The 24,799-nt window shown below is 48.6% G+C and overlaps 1 protein-coding gene across 1 annotated transcript in view; it reads left to right on the plus strand.

Moving 5' to 3' along the window:
- SYT16 (synaptotagmin 16) overlaps positions 1–24,438 on the plus strand; it is a 103,105-nt gene extending 78,667 nt beyond the window's left edge. The window contains 4 exon segments of the mRNA XM_033174339.1: positions 3,786–4,042; positions 16,072–16,515; positions 20,389–20,578; positions 24,083–24,438. Of these exon segments, the coding sequence (XP_033030230.1) occupies positions 3,786–4,042; positions 16,072–16,515; positions 20,389–20,578; positions 24,083–24,396 (1,205 nt within the window). The 3' untranslated portion in view covers positions 24,397–24,438.
- The last annotated feature ends 361 nt before the right edge of the window (positions 24,439–24,799 follow it).

A 24,799-nucleotide genomic window follows, 5' to 3' on the forward strand; every position in this document is an offset into this window, starting at 1 on the left:
TCCCCGAGGAACCCTGCAGTCATAGGCTCCCCCACATTCCTGTATAGTGGTATCTTGGTTCCTGAATGGCTTGGCTTGGCTTGGCTCCCAAACAAACTGGCTCCTGAATGCCGCAAACCCGGAAGTAAGTGTTCCGGTTTGCGAACGTTTTTCAGAAGCCGGACGTCCGTTTCGGCTGTCGGCATTGTTTCCGGGGCTCATCAGCCACTCAGAAGCTGTGCCTTGGTTTGCGAAGATTTTGGAAGTCGAATGGACTTCCAGAACGGATTGAGTTCAGGAACCAAGGTGCCACTGTACAAAGCATAGCTGTCAAGTTTCGGATTTGAAAATAAGGGATCAGCAGTCTCACCTATCCCGGGGACAGTCACATGTCAGTGGTGGGCGGAGCCAGAAGCAAAAGTGGGCGGAGCAGCAATGTAAACTCCAAGCGGGCTCGGGCTCGGAGCGGAGCAAAGAGGAGGGCAGCCATGTGCTCCACGCAATGGAGCCCCATCGTCTTCTTGTCAGATCCCATCAAAACAGGACAGGAAGCAGCAGCTGCTCAAAGGCAGCCAGGCTCTGCCCGCCAGCTAACCCTATTGGCCGGCTGAGGGGCTCGGTGGCAACGGATAGGGGCTGATGCAGGGGGAGGAATACACCCCCCTGTAAGCACGGGAAACGGCTCCCACTTGCTTTGAGGGCTGAGGCTTTTCTCTCCAAGTAGGCGAGGTCTTCCCACCCAGTCCCTGGCCAGCAGGGGAGGAGCTGCTTCCATTAAAAACGGGAAATTTAAGAGAAATAAAAAATAAGGGAGAGCAGCGGGAAACTGCTTGAAATAAGGGAGAATCCCGGGGGAAACGGGATACTTGACAGCACTGGTACAAAGTTGCCAAGCGAACCCCGAGATTTTACAGAACACAGTTTTCACCCACCTAGTCTGCAAGATTCAACCATCGCAACTGAATCCCTCAAACTGCATTCCTTAATAATAGCCAATATCCTGGCTGCAGACCAAATCCACAAGGCACGGTGGGGAGGCAAACGTTGTGTGGGAAGTGTGTAATGTAACATCTCACTAGAGAGGCATGTCTTCTATTCTGAAAAGCCTGCAGCGCTTTTTTACTTACTTCTTTTTACATTTATAAAACCTGCCTTTTCAGCCCACCGCTCCGACATGCCCCAAATGTATATATATCAATTGTGTCCTTGTTGATTTTGGAGCTGCAATCTGCTGCGTGAGCCGAGTCCTGTTTGATTTTAGCAGAGCTGGGAGCCTTCATGAGCATAAGCCATGGTTTGGGGAGTGGGGAAATGCCATCTGGACTCGTTCTGTGCATAAGAACTGGACCGTGTGGTTTTAAACCTAAACGCACACTTTCAACTTGGCTGGAAGCCCCGTTGAACCGACTCGTGAAGATGCACAGGGCCAAACTGTAAAGCTGTGCTGATTTCAGCAGGGCTTTCATAGGCTGCAGACTTGAGCGCAGCTGAAACGTTAAATGTCTTGTCACCCCTGCAGAGTTTTGCCCAAGGAAAGGCTTCCCATTATTCCCGGGTGGCTTCTTCCATCTCCCTGACTTGTCCCTCTTCTCTAGCAAATGAAGGGTGGTAAACAATTTCAGGGCTGCTTCTGGGCGACTTCAAAGAACCATTGAATTGCAGAGTTGGAAGGGACCCCCCAGGGTCATCTAGCCCAGCCCCCTGCAGTGCAGGGATCTTGCCCTAATTGGGACTCGAACCCGCAGCTCTGAGATTGAGAGCCTTGTGCTCTACCGACTCAGCAAAGGCAAAAGCGGGCAGAGGAGCAAGTGTACATCTTACCTTAGTAGAGCACGCGAGTTTCTGCACTCCCCTGCCTCCGTCATAGAATCGTAGCGTTGGAAGGGAACGCCAAGGGTCATCCAGTCCAACCCCTTGCAATGGAGGAATCTCAGCTAAAGCACCCAAGACAGATCTAGCCAGACAAGCAAGAGACATTATCTGAGTTCAAGGGCACATCTAGCCAGGCAAAAACACGGAAGGAGGGCCAGTTTGGGATGTGGTCTGGAGAGAAGTCCAAGGGCCAAGTGCAGAGGTCTAGAGGGCCACATTCGGCCTCTAGGCCTGAGGCTCTCCTTCCCTGATATAGAGAAACAGGATGTTCTGATTAGATCCATATCCCGCCTTTTCTCCAAGGAGATCAAGGTGGTGTACAAATTCCTTCCCCTCTCCATTTTATCCTCGAGACAACCCTGTGAGGTAGTATGATAGTGGCTGGCTCAAGGCCACCCAATGTGGGGATTTGAACCCTGGCCTCCGGGTTCTAGTCAGTCACTCTAACCACTCCTGGCCTGTTGGCATCATAGAATCATAGAGTTGGAAGAGACCACATGGGCCATCCAGTCCAACCCCCTGCCAAGCAGGAAACACCATCAAAGCATTCCTGACAGATGGCTGTCAAGCCTCTGCTTGAAGACCTCCAAAGAAGGAGACTCCACTACACTCCTTGGTAGCAAATTCCACTGCTGAACAGCTCTCACTGTCAGGAAGTTCTCTGTCTTGAGAGACAATGGAGTGCGCCTCCAAGGGTGAAACCAAACTGCTGTGTTAGCAGCACCGAAATGACTTCCTTGCGGTGCAAGCCTGGGCAGAGTGTCTGGAGGTCCTGGGCTGCCCAGACAACAAGACCCTCCTCTCGGCCTCTCTGATGTGGTCCAGAGGAAAGCAGGGCAAGACGTTGGGCACCAGCTTGGCTGCAGGAGTTGCCGGAAGGCAGGCGCGATGGGTTGTGCCCAACAACTTGCAATCATGGTGGGAGAGCCTGGAGGGTGGGAATTGTCCTCTTCGCCTCCCGCCCCTACCCAGTGGGCCAGTGCTCGCCTGGGGGCGGCGGAGGATGGTGGCTCCCTCAGTATTGGAGGGAGGGCTCAAATGTTGAGGGGGCTGGAGCCCCTTCTGCCCCCTATAGTTGGCATCCCTGCCAGAATGAGGCGTACAAGGCGCCATCGCACTATCTTAGGGACTCCACTCTGGATTTGTGCAGGGTTAATAATAATAATAATAATAATAATAATAATAATAATAATAATAATTATTATTATTATTATTATTTGTACCCCGCCCATCTGGCTGGATTTCCCCAGCCACTCTGGGCGGCTTCCAACAAAAATCAGATACAAAAATATTACACATTAAAAGCTTCCCTGAAAAGGGCTGCCTTCAGGTGTTTTCTGAATGTCAGGTAGTTATTTATCTCCTTGACCTGTGATGGGAGGGCGTTCCACAGGGCGGGCGCCACTACCGAGAAGGCCCTCTGCCTGGTTCCCTGTAGCTTTGCTTCTCGCAGTGAGGGAACCGCCAGAAGGCCCTCGGCACTGGATCTCAGTGTCCGGGCTGAATGATGGGGGTTCACTCCTTAGCCTGTTCTTCTCCCGAAGATGTCACGCAAGGGAGCAGAGGTTCTCCACACTGACTTTCACGTACATGATGCACATGCTCTCAAACAGCTGCTCGTCGCTCACCCTACATTTTCAGGTGTGCACTTCAAAACAAAACTCCTTGGGTTTTGTGCGAAGAGGCCCTTTTGTGCGAAGAGGTTGGTTCTCAAGGGAGAAGCATGTTTGGCTCTTTCGTTGCCATTCTGTTGGAAGGAGGTGTTCTTCCTTTGGGGGCTCAGGATTCCCAAGTCCCTCATGCATAGCTATCACTTCTAGGCCCTGCGCTGCAGTGGATTAAAGCATCTGCACACGTGAGGGATAAAGAAACGGCTGGTCTTAATCCCCCCCCCCCCCGAAATGATTTTCCTCTCTGCTCTTAAAATGTGCTAGATCTCGATGGGTTCAGCCAACTGAGTTACCAAGACAACCTCTCTTATCACGAAGATGACCATCTATCCCTCGACTCCAGAACGGCGTCGGAGAGCAGGGGCTCTGGGCAGCCCAAAAACCCCGGGGTGGAGGTCAGCGCGACGCCCAGCCTCAGCCGGCAAGAGACGGAGGGGAGCTTGGAAATGGAGACGGCTTTTAGCAACCAAGGGTTCGAAGGGAACGACGCCACGGACAGCTCGTCGGCCTGGAGCCCGGAGGTAAGATGAAAGCAGTTGTTCTTGCAACATGGATGTTGTTTCATTCATTCTCAGAGGCTTTCTGGTTAATGTCACGGAATGAGTTAATCAATGAAAGAGCACTGTAATATTGGGATACCTCTCCCTTTTAGGAACGTCTTGTGCGCTCACACCCTGAAGGTTGTGGGTGTTAAGTCCATTTGGTATGAACGGATCACAGGTGATCATGCCCAAAAATAATGTAAGGCAGCTGCAAACCCTGCCTGCTCTGCCCCCGAGAATGTGGCTTCCATCACTTTGATTCATGCAGTCACTCTTACACAGGCACAGGCAAACTTGGCCCTCCAGTTGTTTTGATACTACAATTCCCATCATCCCTGACCACTGCTCCTGTTAGCTAGGGATGATGGGAGTTGTAGTCCCAAAACATCTGGAGGGCCGAGTTTGCCTATGCCTGCTCTTACAGAACACGTTTGCCTGCCAGAATCCCTTTCCAGATAAGGATGTCGTAGCAATCGCTATGAAGGGGATTGGGAAACGAGGACTTTTCAAGGCTTTATAAAATCCTGCAGCTGCAGATACTTCTCCTCTCCCCTTCACATTCTTGGCAGCTATTATTGAAATACATCAGTTTGCAATTTTTAAAAGATCGACATAAAATTTTCTGGCCGATTCAGAATACCAAACAAAAGTATGGTCTGCTATACATAATGCTAAGCCCATGGTTATCATCAACCATAGTTAACAAACCACAGTTGAAACTGCAGCACTTGGCAGAGGGCTGCCAGTTACTTAGAATTTGGTTTGTTCCCCACAAGCTGGGAATATCTGCTTTTCACTAGTTGCTCTGTAGGTTTGAGACATAGTTAAGGCAGTTACAGGTAGGTAGCCGTGTTGGTCTGCCATAGTCAAAACAAAATAAAAAATTAAAAAATTCCTTCCAGTAGCACCTTAGAGACCAACTAAGTTTGTTCTTGGTATGAGCTTTCTTGTGCATGCACACTTCTTCAGATAGTTAAGGCAGTTGATAATCCAGCACCCCCTAGTGGCTGGAACTTCTGCCCCCCCCCCCCCTGAATGCTGCCCTGGTAGCAAGGTGGCTGATCAGATATCTTTATGTCCTTCTGTACTCAGCTCTTCCTCCTCCTCCTCTTCCTTCTAAGTCGATAGATTTTTCTTGTACCTGTAGCAGCCACAAGCAGTCTGAGAAGCAAAGCTACAGGGAACCAGGCAGAGGGCCTTCTTGGTAGTGGCACCTGCCCTGTGGAACACCCTCCCAGCAGAGGTCAAAGAGATAAATAACTATCTGACATTCAGAAAATACCTGAAGGCAGCCCTGTTTAGGGAAGTTTTTAACCTGTGATATTTTAAATGTATTTTAATATCTGTTGGAGGCCGCCCAGAGTGGGCGGGGTACAAATAATTTATTATTATTATTATTATTATTATTATTATTATTATTATTATTAATGTTTCAGATCCACTCTGTTTCATTCCAGTTCAATCTGTTATTCGGGTCTGAATATGCCCTGTTAAATCTCAAGTTCTGTTTTGACCTCAATGACAATAATGGGGAATCTAAAACAGCGGCAACGTCTTCCTTTTTTACTTAAGTGGATGAAATTTGCAGGCAAAGGAGCACTTGGCATTTGTGTGTGTGTGTCAGATCCACCCAGAGGTCTTTGTGCAGGAAAATATACACCCTGACTAACTTTTTTTTAGTGCCTACCACAGTTGATGAACACTGCGGGCCTGGTTGCCCTTTCTGAGGGGATGAAGCCTACAAACAGTTTTGAAAGATGAGTGCAGCAGTTCTCCTGCAAGGGCTCGTGTTACAATTTCAAAGCAGGAAAATAGAGATCCACGTTTCTTCCTCTCTTTTTTGCAAGGAGACATGGGGCCTCCCACCTGTTGGCATATTTCTGTGGCTTTTCAAGTCTATTTTTTTTTTAAAAAATTATTTATATCCCGCCCATCTGGCTGGGTTTTCCATCCAGGTGGCTTCCAACAAAAGATTAAAAATACATTAAAACACCAGTCATTAAAAACTTCCCTAAACAGGGCTGCCTTCAGAAACGTCAGATAGTTGTTTATTTCTTTGACATCTGATGGGAGGGCGTTCCACAGGGCGGGCGCCACTACCGAGAAGGCCCTCTGCCTAGTTCCCTATAACTTTGCTTCTCGCCGGGAGGGAACCGCCAGAAGGTCCTTGGCACTGGACCAGTGTCAGAGATTTAAAAAAGGAACACGGGGAGACTTGCAAAGCACTCTTTGAAGCAGCCTCCACCCCTCCCTTAAAGGAGCCTGTTTCAAAGGCTTTGCTTGCAAAATATGCCTCTTTTTGTCCCTTCCCCTTCCTTTGAAAAAGGAGGGGATTTATCCAGTCCTCTGCCTTTGCTTGAGATTAGGAAATTAGAAGGAGGAGACATGCAAAGACCTTTGCATGTCTCCCCCTTCCCTTCCCTTCCCTTTTAAATCCTCACCCTCTCGTGGATCTGCTCCCATCTCTCAGCCAATGAGCAGAGATTAAATCCTGCTGCCTAGGCTGCAGGATTCTGTTCCTACGATTCATTATGAATTATAAGATGCACAGGTGTGTGTGTGTGTGTGTGTGTGTGTGTGTGTGTTTAACCAGCTTGTTGTTGTTTAGTCGTTTAGTCATGTCCGACTCTTCGTGACCCCATGGACCAGAGCATGCCAGGCACTCCTGTCTTCCACTGCCTCCCGCAGTTTGGTCAGACTCATGTTGGTAGCTTCAAGAACACTGTTCAACCATCTCATCCTCTGTCGTCCCCTTCTCCTCAATCTTTCCCAGCATCAGGGTCTTTTCCAGGGAGTCTTCTCTTCTCATGAGGTGGCCAAAGTATTGGAGCCTCAGCTTCAGGATCTGTCCTTCTAGTGAGCACTCAGGGCTGATTTCCTTAAGAATGGATAGGCTTGATCTTCTTGCAGTCCATGGGACTCTCAGGAGTCTCCTCCAGCACCATAATTCAAACGCATCAATTCTTCAGCGATCAGTCTTCTTTATGGTCCAGCTCTCACTTCCACACATCACTACTGGGAAAACCATAGCTTTAACTATACGGACCTTTGTCGGCAAGGTGATGTCTCTGCTTTTTAAGATGCTGTCTAGATTTGTCATTGCTTTCCCCCCCCAAGAAGCAGGTGTCTTTTAATTTCGTGACTGCTGTCACCATCTGCAGTGATCATGGAACCCAAGTAAGTAAAATCTCTGCCTCCATTTCTTCCCCTTCTCTTTGCCAGGAAGTGATGGGACCAGTGGCCATGATCTTAGTTTTTTGGATGTTGAGCTTCAGACCATATTTTGCGCTTTCCTCTTTCACCGTCATTAAAAGGTTATTTCATTCCTCCTCACTTTCTGCCATCAAGGTTGTGTCATCAGCATATCTGAGGTTGTTGATATTTCTTCCGGCAATCTTAATTCCGGTTTGGGATTCATCCAGTCCAGCCTTTAGCATGATGAATTCTGCATATAAGTTAAATAAGCAGGAAGACAATATACGGCCTTATCGTACTCCTTTCCAATTTTGAACCAATCAGTTGTTCCATATCCAGTTCTAACTGTAGCTTCTTGTCCCACATAGAGATTTCTCAGGAGACAGATGAGGTGATCAGGCACTCCCATTTCTTTAAGAAGTTGCCATAGTTTGCTGTGGTCGAAACTTCTTGATGTCTTCTGCTTAATTGTACTCAAATCTTACAATACTTGTCTTTTTTTGTTGTTCAGTCATGTCCGACTCTTCGTGACCCCATAGACCAGAGCACACCAGGCACGCCTATCTTTCACTGCCTCCCGCAGTTTGGCCAAACTCCTGCCAGTCGCTTCGAGAACACTGTCCAACCATCTCATCCTCTGTCGTCCTCTTCTCCTTGTGCCCTCCATCTTTCCCAACATCGGGGTTTTTTCCAGGGAGTCTTCTCTTCTCATGAGGTGGCCAAAGTACTGGAGCCTCAACTTCAGGATCTGTCCTTCCAGTGAGCACTCAGGGCTGATTTCTTTAAGAATGTATAGGTTTGATCTTCTTGCAGTCCGTGGGACTCTCAAGAGTCTCCTCTAGCACCATAATTCAAAAGCATCAATTCTTCAGCAATCAGTCTTCTTTATGGTCCAGCTCTCACTTCCATACATTACTACTGGGGAAACCATAGCTTACTTGTCTGTTTATTTATTGCTATATATCCCACCTTTTCCTCCAAGGAGCTTCTTGGTGGCATACATGGACCTTCCCCACCTCCTCTAATCCCCCAAACACCCCTGTAAAGTAGGTCATGCTGAGAGCCCGTGACTGGCCTAAGATCACCCAGTGAGCTTCATGACTGAGCAGGGATTTGAACCCAGGTCTCCTGGGTCCCAGTCCAACGTTCTAACCACCCAGCCTTTTTTTTTTTTTTTTAAAGAAAAGTTTGCCGTAGGTTTAAGTGCTGCGTACAGTCCTGGCTTGTAAACTAGGATTGAACTGTGGGTTGCTGTCTTGATTTGTAAGTAGAGCTTAAACCAGTTCCCTGGTTTGGATGTCGCAGGGACCTGCGATTTTAACAAACCGAGAAGACGAGCCACAGGGAGAGCCCTGAAGCTTGTTGCTTGTTCCATCACCAGCACACAATGGTTTGTTGGGCTGAATAAGAAGCAGCGAAGTCGTGTTTGCCTGGGTTTCATTCAGCCTCTTCTGAGTAGCTTGTCTGTCTGCATTGTGGGACAGAGATAAAAGGCTGGCTCTGCTATTCTTACATTCTAAAAATACACCCGGTATCTTAAAACTCCATTCAAACACCCACTTATTTGGATTTTTACGTTTTTATATTTTATAAGAACCCTTCACTTTTGATGGTGGAACCACAAAAAACCATTTCAGGGCCATTCCCGTAATTGCTTGCTTTGTTAGATGGATATTGCTTTCCCCCTTTTCCTCTTATTTTTTTCCCTTCCACCACACGTATATAAATTCAGTTGTTGTATTGGGAGTGGATTGCAGTGAAGGACATATTCAGCTAAATCTAATGCTGATGACATCATTCCGCTGGGCTCAAAGGAGGAACATTGTTTGAGCTCGGAAGAGAGTTATTCACTCTGCACAGCCTTGGAAAATGAATGCGTTCAGCAACCATTTCTAAGGAGCAGAATTATGAAACAGGATGGGAAGAATGCCAAGCGTTACGGTGCTCCAAGCAGAAGAGGCAGGTACTTCGGGGACAGGTTGTCTGTTCCTCACATCGCAGGTAACTCTGGCCAGAAGGAAGGAGCCGCTCACAGCCAAAACCCAAATTCCTTAAGCCAATGAGTTACGCCGCTTCCAGATGTGGCAAAATACAGTGGTACCTGGGGTTAAGAACTTAATTCGTTCTGGGGGTCTGTTCTTAACCTGAAACCGTTCTTAACCTGAGGTACCACTTTAGCTAATGGGGCTTCCTGCTGCCGCCGCACGATTTCTGTTCTAATCCTGAACCAAAGTTCTTAGCCTGAGGTACTATTTCTGGGTTAGCGGAGTCTGTAACCTGAAGCGTCTGTAACCTGAGGTACCATTGTATTCACACGCCTCCCCCCATGTGATGGGGAGTCATGGGGATTTAGGGGTAGTAAGAAGAGTACTGCTGGATGAGACCAAAGGTCTCTCTCTCCCTCTCTCTCTCTCTCCCCCTCCCTCCCTCCCTCCCTCTCCCTCTCCCTCTCCCTCTCCCTCTCCCTCTCCCTCTCCCTCTCCCTCTCCCCCTCCCTCTCCCTCTCCTTCCCACCCCTGCAGGTCAACACAGACTGGTGGGCAGGACAAGTGCCCTGCCAAAGTCCATTGTCAGTGCTCCCCAAGTGCCTGGCAAAAAACTTGCTCTTGGGCATTTGGGTACTGCAGAAAAAGGGACTTGGCCAACCCCATGTTTTATGCTTGAAGAGCTTATACCCTTTTAACATTCATCAGATGAAAATAGGGACGTCTCTTCCTCTTTTTGCATAATTTTTTATCAATTTTCTGTTTTACATTTCAGAATATTCATTTAAACAACCTTAAAATATCAGTGACTTCCCTTCTTCTCTTTCCATGGTTCATTTTGCATAACATAAATCCCTGCATGCAGTTGTACCTCGGAAGTCAAACACCTTGCGAGTCGAATGTTTTGGCTCCTGAACGCTGCAAACCCGGAAGTGAATGTTCTGGTTTGCGAACGTTCTTTTGGAACCCGAACGTCCAGTGCGGGTTCCAGTTGGCTGCAGAACCCTCGGCCAGTGTCCGGGCTGAACGATGGGGGTGGAGACGCTCCTTCAGGTATACTGGGCCGATGCCATTTAGGGCTTTAAAGGTCAGCACCAACACTTTGACTTGTGCTCAGAAACGTACTGGGAGACAATGTAGGTCTTTCAGGACCGGTTTTATATGGTCCCGGCGGCCGCTCCCAGTCACCAGTCTAGCTGCCGCATTCTGGATTAATTGCAGTTTCCGGGTCACCTTCAAAGGTAGCCCCACGTAGAGCGCATTGCAGTAGTCCAAGCGAGAGATAACCAGAGCATGCACCACTCTGGCGAGACAGTCCACGGGCAGGTAGGGTCTCAGCCTGTGTACCAGATGAAGCTGATAGACAGCTGCCCTGGACACAGAATTGACCTGTGCCTCCATGGACAGCTGTGAGTCCAAAATGACTCCCAGACTGTGCACCTGTGTCCTTCAGGGGCTCAGTTACCTCATTCAGGACCACGGAGAGGCCATGGGATGCTCCTTCACTGCCACCAATGTTGCAGCCGCTCAGGGCAAGGGCCGGCTCATCCTCCTCCTCCCTGAGCTCGACGATACTGGCAGGGGAAATAGAGAAATTCTGGACTCAAATAAGAAGCCAGGAATCGAATGGTTTTTGTAGTTCCGGGGCTGTTCCTGGAAAATAGGGACACTCGGGAGGTATGACTGCTCTGAGCACAGGGCTTGCAAAACCCTTAGAACATCCCTTCCCAAACACCCGACGGACAGCTGGCAATCAAGGCAACGTGCAAACAATTAAAACAGCAACCACCAGCAGGAAAACATCAAGATGATTTTTTTAAACAAATCAAGGTTAAAAAGGATCAGTGGAAGCAAAAGCCGTTAAGCTTGGGTAGGCTTTCTCCAGTCCTTGAATGTCCTGTTCTTTTCAGCGCGTGCTCATGTTTAAATAGAAAGGAGGGGTCTCTATAGCAACTCTTTCTAGTCTGAGATTAAAGAGCACCTTCAAACAGGAAACACATGCACCCAGGAAGCTGAACACCTGTCTGTCTGACTATGTCTCTCTCTCTCTCTCTCTCTCTCTCTCTCTCTCTCTCTCTCTCTCTTCCCTCCCACCCTGGTTTTGTTTCATCAAAATAAATGTTCTGCAAAAAGGCAGGAGGGTTTGCCTGCAAGACTCACTGTAAATTACAAAAAGCTATGGCTCGATTTCACATTTAGCGAGAAGATGCTCATGTGCAGCTCAGAGAGGAGGAGGTGGAACGCATTAGTGTTGTTAACAAAAATTGGGTGCCCCCCCCCCGCTGTCTGCAAGATTCTATGGGGTCCCAGGCACTCAGCCAGGTTCTGTGTTCCTTTGGAGAATCGAGACACAGCAGAGACTGTCATCGCTTTAAGAAATATGGTTTATTCACCTATTGCCACCTTCAGTCTGCATGGAGGGAGTCCAGATCTTACAGCACGGTCATTTCAAGATGGGCTTGTACCCCACAGCAGTGCAGTCCTGGGGTCCAAGGCATCTCTCTCAACCAGCCTTCCGCCAACCTGCCCAAGATGGATCCCAGTCCCCCCCCCCAGGGGCGTAGCAAACCTCTGCGCTGCTGGGAGCGGCGGCGGCGCAGAGGCACCCCCCTGGGGCAGGGGAACGACGTGTGCGTCGTGACGTCACGACGCACATGGATGCCGCTGAAAGGGGGAATCTCCCCCTTTCCGCGGCGTTTTTCGGTGGGGGGGCAGCGAGGAGGGGGCGTCACGCTTGTCCTTGGCATGACGCCCGCTCCTCGCAGGCCCACCCTCCTGCCGAAAAAACCACCGGGGGGGGGAGGGAAGCAGAGAAGGCGCCTTTAGGCGTCTGCTTTGCCTCCCCCTTTCCCCCTCCCAGTGGTTTTTTTCGGCCCGAGGGGCGGGCCAGCGAGGAGGGGGTGTCACGTTTGTCCCTGGCACGATGACCCCTCCTCGCTGGCCTGCCCCTTGCACAGAAAAAAAAGCTGCTGGAAGGGGGAAAGGGGGAGGCAAAAAAAGCCGCTGCAAGGGGGAAAGGGGGAGGCTCTGCTTCCCTTCCCCCCTCCCAGCGGTTTTTTTTTGGTGGGGGTGGGCCAGGGAGGAGGGGGTGTCATGCCAGCAACAAGCCCCCTCCTCGCTAGCCCACCCCTCGCGCTGAAAAATAGCCGCTGGAAGGGGGGAAAGGCGACATGCTCCCCCGGCGGGGCAGGGTGGGGAGGGGCTGGCCAAAGTGTCACCCCCCCTCCCCTGGAACTCAGGGCGGCCCCCCCCGCCCCCTTGCTATGCCCTGCCCCCACTTCTTCTTCCCAGCACACCTTGCTAAAAAAAAAACCTCTCTTTTCCTGTCACCCCAGGACAATGAGGGAGGACAGTTCTCTATCTTTTCTTGATGGCCGGGTCATTTTGCATAGGCTAGCTGAGGTATTCCTCTGCAGTTTTTTATTTCTCCCTTCACACCCCAAATTTATTAATTTCTAGGGTTTATTAATTTCTAGGGTTTAGGGAGTCGTCGTCCCCCCAAAAAGAACCTTCAACAGTATTTATGCTTTCGCTTTGTTAGCCTGAAGGCATAAGAAAGATGTTTGCAGCACAGTTGGCTAGGAATTAGGCCAGCCTCCCACACTGTAATTTTCATTTCACAATACACTTCTGTATTGTACAAATGTATTGAAGGGTAAATTATCGCAGGTTGAAGCGCCTGCAGAAGGCCATGGGTTCAAGTTGCCAGAAAAAGCTCACCAATATTCATGCTACTTTTTTTTTTTTTTGCAGCTGTTGTGGTGGCTTTCAGGGTTTAGCCTGTTTTAAACTGGGAACTCGTGATTCTCTCACGTTGTGCCTCAATGCTTTCTCCAGATTCCTGCGTTTTCTTTCCCTCCAGTCCCTAAACTGGGGTTTTCCCCCCCCTCAGTCGCATTCTCCTTGTTCCTTCCGTTCCTCAGCTGCCATCACCATCCACCCCAATTCCTCCCAAGCTCTTTCTTCCTCCATCTGTTCCTTCCTGCTTCTCAGACCACTGTGTAAATACCAGTGGCTACTGTTTGCCTCTGAATATCAGTAATTGGGACTCACAAGTGGAAAGAGCACGGTTGCATTCATCCAGTTGGACTGCAATCCTATGACCCATAAAGCCTTAAATGGCTCAGGACTCCAATATCTCAAAGACCACCTCTCCATGTGAACCTTTCCCAGACATTGAGACCAGCCCTTTTCCACGTGCTTCATATATGAGAAGGGACACGGGTAGCTCTGTGGGTTAAACCAAAGCCTAGGGCTTGCCGATTGGAAGGTTGGCGGTTCGAATCCCCTCGACAGGGTGAGCACCCGTTGCTCTGTCAGAGAGCCAGTGTGGTGTAGTGGTTAAGAGCGGTAGACTCGTAATCTGGGGAACCGGGTTCGCGTCTCCACTCCTCCACATGCAGCTGCTGGGTGACCTTGGGCTAGTCACACTTCTCTGAAGTCTCTCAGCCCCACTCACCTCACAGAGTGTTTGTTGTGGGGGAGGAAGGGAAAGGAGAATGTTAGCCGCTTTGAGACTCCTTCGGGTACTGAAAAGCGGGATATCAAATCCAAACTCTTCTTCTGTCCCTGCTCCTGCCAACCTAGCAGTTCGAAAGCACGTCAAAGTGCAAGTAGATAAATAGGTACCACTCCAGCAGGAAGGTAAATGGCATTTTTGTGCGCTGCTCTGGTTCGCCAGAAGCGGCTTAGTCATGCTGGCTAAATGACCCGGAAGCTGTATGCCAGCTCCCTCGGCCAGTAAAGTGAGATGAGCGCCGCAACCCCAGAGTCGTCCGCGACTGGACCTAACGGCCAGGGATCCCTTTACCTTTACCTTTTACATATATGAGCGGTCTGGAAAGTGGCAACACGATGATGGGCCTTTTCTGCACCGCCTCCCCATTTGTGGAATGCTCTCCCCAGGGAGGCTCTCCTGTCACCTTCATTATACAAAAATTGTTCCTTGATAACTTGTCACCCCCTCCATTATGGAACCCGGGGCGCCCCCCCTTGCTACGCCCCTGATCTGATGCGTAGAGATCTTTCCTATTCTAATTAATTCAAGAGGGTTCTGGAAGCTTCTCTGTGTGAAAGAAACAAGCAGAAGGTTCGTGATGTTTGGGTTATTCCTTCCGAGAAGCTGGTTTAAACTGTTTCTCTTATCTCTTCTCTGTCAAGGCCATGCTGACTATACAATAAGGCCAGAAGGAGCCTGGTTTTCACCTTTCTCTTTCTATCTCTTTCCCTTCTGGTGTGGTGTTCTGTACATAGTATGCTTAGTGTTAAGTTTTATAAGTTATTTTAAGTTTTAGTTGAGTCTTCTGCAACTGGATTTCTTATGGACAGTGCCAATCCTGAATATATTGGATTTGTGACCATTATGCTCATTTGCCTTCAGTAGCAGTAAAGCTCTGCTGGATGGAATATTGATTTCCTGATTGGCAGGGGGTTGGACTGGATGGCCCTTGTGGTCTCTTCCAACTCTATGATTCTAATTGCCTCTGGTCTTTTTTTTTTTTTTAAATCCTGCAACACGTTTAAGTTTTTACTCTGCCAACTATGCATTGGAATCTGCTCTGGATCAATACTGAGTAGAATTCCATGGCAGAAATGTTGGACGGTATGCTAGGACGTCCCTATTTTCATAAGAGAAACGTTGGAGGGTATGGAGTTGTGAGACTCCTGAGCCAAGGAGATAAGTAACTTATACAACCTTTAGGAGACATCTGAAGGCAGCCCTGTATAGGGAAGTTTATTAATTTTCAATGTTTTATTGTGTTTTTATATATGTTGGAAGCCGCCCAGAGTGTCTGGGGCAACCCAGACAGATGGGCAGGTTATTATTATTATTATTATTATTATTATTATTATTATTATTATTATTATTATTAATGCAACAGGACATGCCTATTTTCGCCAGAGAAATGATGGAGGGTATATAGTTGGTCACAGTGAGAACTGCAGAACTTTTCTTTTTTTATGTCTCTTTAACCCAAATTTCCAACTTGATGTTTTATTCTGTTTAATATTCTGTTGGGAGCTGCCCAGAGTGGCTGGGGAACCCCAGCCAGATGAGCGGGGTATAAATAATAAATTATTGTTGTTGTTGTTCAGTCGTTCAGTCGTGTCCGACTCAAGCTTATTAAAAACATTTTTAAAAGATCATATAAAAAGCTGCAAGTGTTAAAAAATATAAACCATACAGGTAAGAATTGTTGTTGTTTAGTCATTTAGTCATGTCCGACTCTTCATGACCCCATAGACCAGAGCATGCCAGGCACTCCTGTCTTCCACTGCCTCCCGCAGTTTGGCCAAACTCATGTTGGTAGCTTCGAGAACACTGTCCAACCATCTCGTCCTCTGTCATCCCCTTCTCCTTGTGCCCTCCATCTTTCCCAACATCAGGGTCTTTTCCAGGGAGTCTTCCCTTCTCATGAGGTGGCCAAAGTACTGGAGCCTCAACTTCAGGATCTGCCCTTCCAGTGAGCACTCAGGGCTGATTTCTTTAAGGATGGATATGTTAGATCTTTTTGCAGTCCATGGGACTCTCAAGGTTGTTGTTGTTGTTGTTGTTGTTGTTGTTACAACAGGACATGCCTATTTTCGCCAGATAAATGATGGAGGGTATATAATTGGCCACAGTGAGAACTGCAGAATTTTTCATATGTTATTTCTCTTTAATCCAAATTTCCAACCTGATGTTTTATTCTGTTTAATATTCTGTTGGGAGCTGCCCAGAGTGGCTGGGGAAACCCAGCCAGGTGGGCGGGGTATAAATAATAAATTATAATAATAATATTATTATTACTTATTTTTCCCACCCACATTTATATATCTCCTCCGCAGGATCACGAAGGAGCGAGTGCGCTGCCAGCTCCCCCCAGCAGCCACGTGCCAATTTCCAAGTGCGGCGACCTGGACGTCCTCTTTGAGTACAAGCCCTCGAGCCAAAAGCTGCTGGTGACCGTCCTGGAGGCGAAGGAGATCCCCGACAAGGACCGCAGCGGAGCCAGCTCCTGGCAGGTTCACGTGGTCCTGATGCCCAGCAAGAAGCAGAGAGGGAAGACGAGCGTCCAGCGAGGCCCCAGCCCCGGGTTCAAGGACAAGGTGACCTTCAGCAAGTTGGCGCCTGAGGAGCTGAGCAGATACGCCCTCCGGTTCCGGCTCTACTCCGTGCGCAAAATGATCAAGGAGAGGATGATGGGGGAACACCTGTTTTATCTCAGCCACCTGAACCAGGAAGGAGAAATGAAGGTCACGCTAGTCCTTGAGCCGCGGAGCAACTTGTGTGTAAGTTTTTAGGCTGGAAGAAGCCACCGAACGATGTCCTTTCCCCCCCCCCCCCATAAATTTTATTGAGACTTTTCATCATGCAATACAATAAGTAACAAACTAATCTAACCATGCGGGTGGCACTGTGGTCTAAACCACAGAGCCTAGGGCTTGCCGATCAGAAGGTCGGCGGTTCGAATCCCCGCGACGGGGTGAGCTCCCGTTGCTCTGTCCCAGCTCCTGCCAACCTAGCAGTTCGAAAGCATGTGAAAGTGCAAGTAGATAAATAGGAACCACTCCGGCGGGAAGGTAAGTGGCGTTTCCGTGCGCTGCTCTGGTTCGCCAGAAGCGGCTTGGTCATGCTGGCCACATGACCCGGAAGCTGTACGCCGGCTCCCTCGGCCAGTAAAGTGAGATGAGTGCCGCAACCCCAGAGTCATCCGCGACTGGACCTAACGGTCAGGGGTCCCTTTACCTTGAATTTAACCACATTTAGTCTTTTTGCAGTGGCTCCCCATCTGTGGAATGCTCTCCCCAGGGAAGTTTGCCTGGTTATGTACTTTGTGGTTTTATATTCCGGTTTTATCCTGTGAAGCGCCCTGAGACCTGTGGGTATAGGGCAGAATGTAAATTCAAATAACAACAACAGCTTATACCATATTTGGGTTTGAGGACTGAAGGTAATATTGGTTTATAGAAAGTGTGTATGTGGCCAGCATGACTAAGCCGCTTCTGGCGAACCAGAGCAGCGCACGGAAATGCCGTTTACCTTCCTGCCGGAGTGGTACCTATTTATCTACTTGCACTTTGAAGTGCTTTCAAACTTCTAGGTGGGGAGGAGCAGGGACCGAGCAACGGGAGCTCACCCCGTCTCGGGGATTTGAACCGCTGACCTTCTGATCAGCAAGGTTTAACCCACAGCGCCACCCGCGTCCCTTCTCCAGTGTAGACTTACAAACCATTAATAAAAAAAGATGTTTTCATTGAGAATTTGAGCTCTTAAGTGTCAAGGAAAAGAAATAAATTACGCAACCTGTTTAGGTGGTGATAACAAAAAGGAAATCCAACCATCTAAATACTTTTATTAAAAAAATAAAATAGAAATCCAGGCTTGTTATAAATCTACTGTGCCCCACTAGGTACAGTGCAGTTAGATTATCAAATGAATCAGCCCCTCCCTGTACAGCACACCCACATTCTCTTTTCTGCAAAATTCCCCCAGATTCCAGCTACAAACATATGCCGACTACTGCTACTTTATTGGTTCTGAATTTGTTTACCTAAATACAACAAAAGACAGCTCAGATCTCCTGCAAAACAGATGGAGGATGGATATTTTGTTTTTAATAGGTGCGCCAAGGATATTTCACTCTCGGAGGCTGGTATGAAAGGCATTTCTGGGCAACGAATTACAGCCCCCGACTGTTGTGCATGCATTTACGTAATCCCTTTTGCAGCAGGATCAGTGCATTAAATGCTTCTCTCCAAGGCAGATCTAGGGGAGTGCGGCTGGTTCAGAGCTTGCGGGGTGCACAGCAGGCTGTGCAACTATGAGATCCAACGGAAGGCGAGAGGTTGGGGGGCTGGGGCGCTGGATTTTGGCGTTGCACAGGGCGCCACTTAAAATTTGAGGTGCCAAGGAGTCTCTGACCGCAGAAAGCTTGGCTTGCTTGCACAGAGCTGTGTAGGACCTCTTTGTTTGCTGAATAGTTTAGTCCCATTCGCCCTCTTCAGATGCCAAGTCTGCACATGCCAGGGCAACTGTGTTGTGGTGGGCAGGGGGGTACAAGAAAAGAAGAAGACACTTTGTTTTGCCCTCCTCGCACCATATTTTCATTTACAGCTCACGTTTCCTCCAAGGGCTGAAGGTGACATCCATGTTTTCCCCCTTCCCTGTTTTATCCTCACAGGAACCCTGCGAGGTAGGCCTGGCTGAAAGACTGTGACTGGCCCAAAGCCACCCAGCTTCATGGCCGAGAGTTGACTTGAACTCTGGTCTCCCGGGTCCTAGTCCAACACTCTAACCACTGTACCACACTGCCTGGGGCACTGGCGCCATCCTAGCCCTCCACTCCCATCCTTCACCCCTGTGAGGAGCCAAAAGGGGCACTGAGATTCTTCGCTCCCCAGTCAGAAACCCTGCAATACCAAGAGTAAAGAGTTAGACGCTCTTCCCTCCCTGAAGTTTCTCTGATCCAAGGCACTCTCTCCAGTAACTGCTTTTTCCTTTGTGAAAAAACCCCCCACAAACAGCCCATAGATCATAGAAGAGTTGAAAAGGAACCTGAGGATCATCTTGTCCAACCGGCTGCAGTGCAGGAATATGCAGCTCTCCCGTACGGGGATCAAACCTGCAACCTTCTGTCCTTTTGTGTTAAGCGCATAATTGTAGCTTCTATTTGCACCCTGAGTCACCGGCAGCCGTTTAAAAGTGGAAGGTGCAGGCGCTGAGGCTAGCTAACCTAGTTTACTGGCAGATTCCTTTATGTCAGGCTCCAGTTTGGACTTCGGTTGGCTTGAGGTCGCTGTAAACGAGGTGTTTATAGACAGACACCTGGCTGAATTTGGCCAAATCGAGTCCGACATCCTGTTTCTCACAGTGGCCAAGCAGATGCCTCTGGGAAGCCTACGAGGAGGACCTGAGAGTGCAGCTGCTCCCTCCTGCTTGTGTACTTCAAAAAACTGGTATTGAGACAGAGGCTCCCTTTGAGATACAGGGATTGTGTGTGTAGAGCAGGGATCAGCAAACATTATTAAATTTATTTATTTATTGCACACACACACAAAAGTTTTCTGTTTTACAATTTAAAGTACTCATTTTTACATCCTTCAAATATCAATGACTTCCCTTCTTCTTTTGCCACAGTTCATTTTACATATCATAAATCCCTGCATATTTTACAGAAACTATACCATTCAGCATTCCATTATTGCATCCATCATAACTTATTTACACTGCTGAATTTATGTTAACGCTGCCAACGTTTTCAGCTGTACACAGTTCTTTCCCATATATTCAGTAAACGTTTTTCAGTCTTCTCTAAATGTATGTTCTTCCTTTCCTCTTATTCTATATGTTAAGTCTGCAAGCTGCGCATATTCTGTCAACTTAAGTTGCCATTCTTCTTTGGTTGGGACCTCGCACGTTTCCCCTTTTTGGGCTAACAAAACACCGGCCGCAGTAGTGGCATACATAAATAACCTTTTTTGACACCTGGGAATTCCAGTCTGAATTATCTCCAACAGAAAGGACTCTGGGTTTTTTGGGAAAGTACTTTCAAACATTTTTTGCAATTCATTATGAATATCAGGGTGCCACTGTGGGTTAAACCACAGAGCCTAGGGCTTGCTGATCAGAAGGTTGGCGGTTCGAATCTCCACGACGGAGTGAGCTCCCGTTGCTCAGTCCCTGCTCCTGCCAACCTAGCAGTCCAAAAGCACGTCAAAGTCCAAGTAGATAAATAGGTACCACTCCGGCGGGAAGGTAAACGGTGTTTCCGTGCGCTGCTCTGGTTCGCCAGAAGCGGCTTAGTCATGCTGGCCACATGACCCGGAAGCTGTACGCCGGCTCCCTCGGCCAGTAAAGCGAGATGAGCGCCGCAACGCCATAGTCATCCGCGACTGGACCTAATGACCAGGGGTCCCTTTACCTTTACCTATGGATCATTTCCCTATACTCTTTTAACCTTTTGCGTGGCCAGGCGGAGTCCCCCGAACCCCGGGCACCCAACTGCCAGGAGCTGCACCGTGATCACAGGAGGCTACTCGCGATCACGCAAAATGCACATCCCGTTTGATGCGGGGAGCGGTCATTACAAGTCCACCACATATGAAAGAACGTTCCCTCCACCTCTTGGTTAACGCTTACTCTCTGCTCTCCATCCCCAACAGAGCGGAGGCTCCCAGATGAGTCTCTCGGCCATCTCTCACAGCGACAGTGCTTCTTCGACCCAGTCCCTGTCACACGGAGGGGTTCCAGAACTGCTGGTGGGCCTATCCTACAATGCCACGACGGGGCGGCTGTCTGTCGAAATGATCAAAGGCAGCCACTTCCGGAACCTGGCTATTAACAGGCCGCCTGGTATGTAAAAGCGTTTTTGTTTTGTTTTTTGTAGCCAGCATGCAGAATCTCCTGGCTTAGCAGATATGGCTGGGCCTAAATTCAGAAGCTTGCGGTCAAGGGCAGGGGGGCTGCGGTCTAGTTGCCCTGGGCATTTTATATAGAAAGGAGGGGTATAAATGAAGCTGGAGATATTTCTCCAGACAGTGGAAGGCAATTTCAAAGAGATATTTGTGCTTGAGGGCGTGTTCACACATCCCCACTCGCACCTAAAAATGTCTTAAGGATTCCGATTTAAACAGAAACAGGCTGGAAATTATGTATTCCCCCCCCCCCCATGTCTGGGACAGAAATCAATCCAGCAAATATAACCGGCATTCCGTGGCGGCCTTCAGTCTGCAAACAATATGTAATTAATTACGCCACCTCAATTTGAATTGCATTTCCATTGCATTGAAATGAACAAGGGTGGAATAATGTTTTGAGGACATGACTTTTGCTAATTATGAGAGTCACACGATTTTGCCACAAAGGACAGCGAGGCAAATAACAGAGTTTTTGGTGGAAGACGAACTGTAGCAGAATGGAAACAGTGGAACAGAAAACAACGCCTTTTGTGCAGGTTTATTGTGTTGCCTGAAAAAAAACAAACTTGCAACACCTGTTTGATTGGAGGCAGCAACAGGGCGAAATAAATAGGTGACACTCATGAGAAGCGGTGCTTCCTAGGTTTCTAGATCATCAGAAATGTATTGGATAAGGTGCTGCTTTTCAGAGAAGGTTTCCTGGTGACATAGGAGGAGCGTAGCAAACAAGGGTGGGTTGTCCTGCCGCAACGCTGATAGTGAAATGATTTAACAACTCTCGAGCTTTGGCCTCCGCCCTGCAAAGCAAATTCCATCTCCTCCATTTATTTTATGGTTTGTTTGGTTTTTGCTTGGGCCGATCACATCCTTGGAGACACCTTTTTGTGTCTCATTAACAAGCCATGGGCTTAGCACTGAGCCCCAGTCAATGGTTCCTGCTGGTGAGAATCGAGCTCCATCATGCTGACTTGCAGAACTTCTGATTGTAGCTTTCAAAGCCCCTTATTCCTTGGGAAGCACCAGGCAGAAATTAATCGTGTTAATTATCCATATGGCTGAATCATAGAACTATAGAGTTGGAAGGGTCATCTAGTCCAACCCCCTGCAATGCAGGAATCTCAGCTAGATCATCCAGGACAGATGGCCATCCAACCTCTGCTTAAAACCTCCAAGGAGAAGGGGAGTTCACCACCTCCCGAGGGTGACGGTTCCACTGTCGAACAGCTCTTACCGCCAGAAAGTTCTTCCTGGTGTTTCATCGGAATCTCCTTTCTTGTAACATGAAGCCATGGGTTCGAGTCCTACCCTCCAGGGCAGCAGAAGACCAGCTCGCTCCATCTTCCATGTGACGAGCCCTTGAGATATATGGAGATGGATCTCATATCCCCTCTCAGTCTCCTCTTAACCAGGCTAAGCTCCCTCAACCGTTCCCAGACCCTTGATCATCTTGGTCACCTCCTATGCATTTCCATAGAGTCGGACAGCAAATCATTTTCCATGTTCTTGTTTTTCTTCTGACCTGAAATGGGAACAGTATGTACGTATTTTAAATAAACAAGTAACCTGAGGGTGAAGGACAGCGCAGGTACCGATTTATTATTGTAATTGCTTTTGTATCCCACATTTGCCTCCAAGGATATCGAGGTGCCGTAAATGGTTTCCCTTCCCTCCCATTTGATCCCCACAACAAACCTGTGAGGTAGGTTAGACTGAGAAACAATGACCAGTCCAAGGTCACCCAGTGACCTTTATGGCTAAGTGGGGATTTGAACCCTGGTCTCCCAGGTCTGGGTTCATCACTAGAGGATTGAACAGCCAGATAACTAGCAAGGACTGGTGTGTGTTTGTGTGTGTAGTCCGGGGGGGGGGGGGGAAAGCTACAATAAATAAAATACTAAAAGAGAACTCTAAAAGAGATCGCTCTCTCATTTCCCAAATCGCTTTGTGTCTTGTCTATTTAGATTTTTACGTCACTGGAAAAAAAAACCCCACCGCTTAGGTTTACATAAAATAGTATAAAATATTCATTTAAAAAGCAATAAAAGCAGACTTTTAAAAAGCAGCTGAATAAAAAATATAACAGTATTCAAACGAACGTTCGTAATAGAATTACATGCCTGGGGGAGGCTTGCCTGTATGTTTCACATGCACGCTGATGTGTTCATCCTAGAACTTGTAGCAAAATGCCTGAAAGCTGTTCATTCAAAACGTGCACAGAAACACAGGCACACATGACAGGAGCAGTGACAGAGGAGGAAGCTGCCTGGAGAGGAACTCCTTGCTTCTGAGCAGCATACAAGTGTTTTCGCGCCAGAAGCGAGACATTGCACCTTGTTTCTCAGGCGCAGAGGTGTGGAAAAGAGTGCGTCACAAAGAGAAAGGAGCGGGGCGCTCTCAGGGGAAGATTGAGGGTTGCCGTTCCAGTTGTACTCAGCTAAATTCCACGCAGAGCAGACCTAACGAAAGCTAGGTTCGTTAATTTCAACACGTTCACACTGGGCTGTTGATGTTTGGTGTTGATTCTGCCCATGATATTCAGGTTAGTATTGTGGCCGTCCTTCCTGCTTAGAAAGTGCCTGTTTATCTCCAAAACAGCCCTAAGGGGTAGCTTGAAAACAGAGATGACCTAGTGCTTACATTCCCCCCCACCCCAATTACAATAGAATAGAATAGAATTGTAAAGTTGGAAGGGACCCACAAGGGTCATCTAGCCCAGCCCTCTGCCATGCAGGAATCTCAGCTAAAGCATCCATGACATATGGCCGTCGAACCTCTGCTTAAAAACCTCAGCACCATCATATCATCATATCATGAGGAACGGCTTAGGGAGCTGGGTATGTTTAGCCTGGAGAAGAGAAGGTTAAGGGGTGATATGATAGCCATGTTCAAATATATAAAAGGATGCCATATAGAGGAGGGAGAAAGGTTGTGCTGCTCCAGAGAAGCGGACACGGAGCAATGGATTCAAACTACAAGAAAGAAGATTCCACCTCAACATTAGGAAGCACTTCCTGACAGTAAGAGCTGTTCGACAGTGGAATTTGCTGCCAAGGAGTGTGGTGGAGTCTCCTTCTTTGGAGGTCTTTAAGTGGAGGCTTGACAGCCACCTGTCAGGAATGCTTTGATGGTGTTTCCTGCTTGGCAGGGGGTTGGACTGGATGGACCTTGTGGTCTCTTCCAACTCTATGATTCTATGATTCTATTACTTTTACTCCCAGGGAAACACAGTGGGATAGCTGCCCTAAGCAGCTTGCTAGGCTCCCCACAGCTGCCATTGTGGTCTCTATGATTCTATATTATCATATCATTCCTGCATTGTGGGGGGTTGGAATGGATGACCCTCAGGTCCCTTCCAGCTCTTAAGATTCTATAAATGACACATTTAGAAACAATAACCTGCGCCTCCCCCTTCCTTTACATGTTCATTTCTGTCCTGCAGACACTTACGGAAAGCTCTGCCTCCTCAACTCCGTTGGCCAGGAGATGTCGCGCTGCAAGACCTCCCTCCGCCGCGGGCAGCCGAATCCCGTCTACAAAGAGACTTTTGTCTTCCAGGTTGCCTTGTTCCAGCTGTCGGATGTCACGCTGATGATCTCCGTCTACAACCGCCGCAGCATCAAGCGCAAGGAGATGATCGGCTGGCTCTCCATGGGGCAGAACAGTAGCGGGGAGGAAGAGCTGAGCCACTGGCAGGAGATGAGGGAATGCAAGGCTCAGCAGGTGTGCCGGTGGCATACTCTTCTGGAATCCTAAGGGGAAGAGCCTCCGAGGTCCCGGCATGGCGGTTGTCTCCTCCCAAGGCCCAAGGGGGGTAGGCCAACCCTCCCTGGCATTCGAAACACGAAGGACTGCCAAGTTCCTGTTATGAACTGGACTTCTGACGATTTTCACTAGTCACAGTCGTACTTGCACTCTTCCCCTCCCGAAAAAGGTCTCTCAAAACGACAGCCACGCCGTTGGCAAAGGCGGAGCAGATCCGATTGGCACTCGGATCCGGCCCCTCAGAGAAGTAGGCCAGGGCTGATGAACCTTTTCCGCTCCGAGGGCCTCGTTCTGCTCTCGGCAACCTCCCGAGGGCCGCATGTGACTGTTGAGCAGGGCCAGAGGCAAAATTGGAGGGTGGGGGCAATGGAGGAGAATGTTACATTTGTCCAGC

Source organism: Lacerta agilis, chromosome 1, assembly GCF_009819535.1.
Source record: "Lacerta agilis isolate rLacAgi1 chromosome 1, rLacAgi1.pri, whole genome shotgun sequence".
Lineage (NCBI taxonomy): Eukaryota > Metazoa > Chordata > Lepidosauria > Squamata > Lacertidae > Lacerta > Lacerta agilis.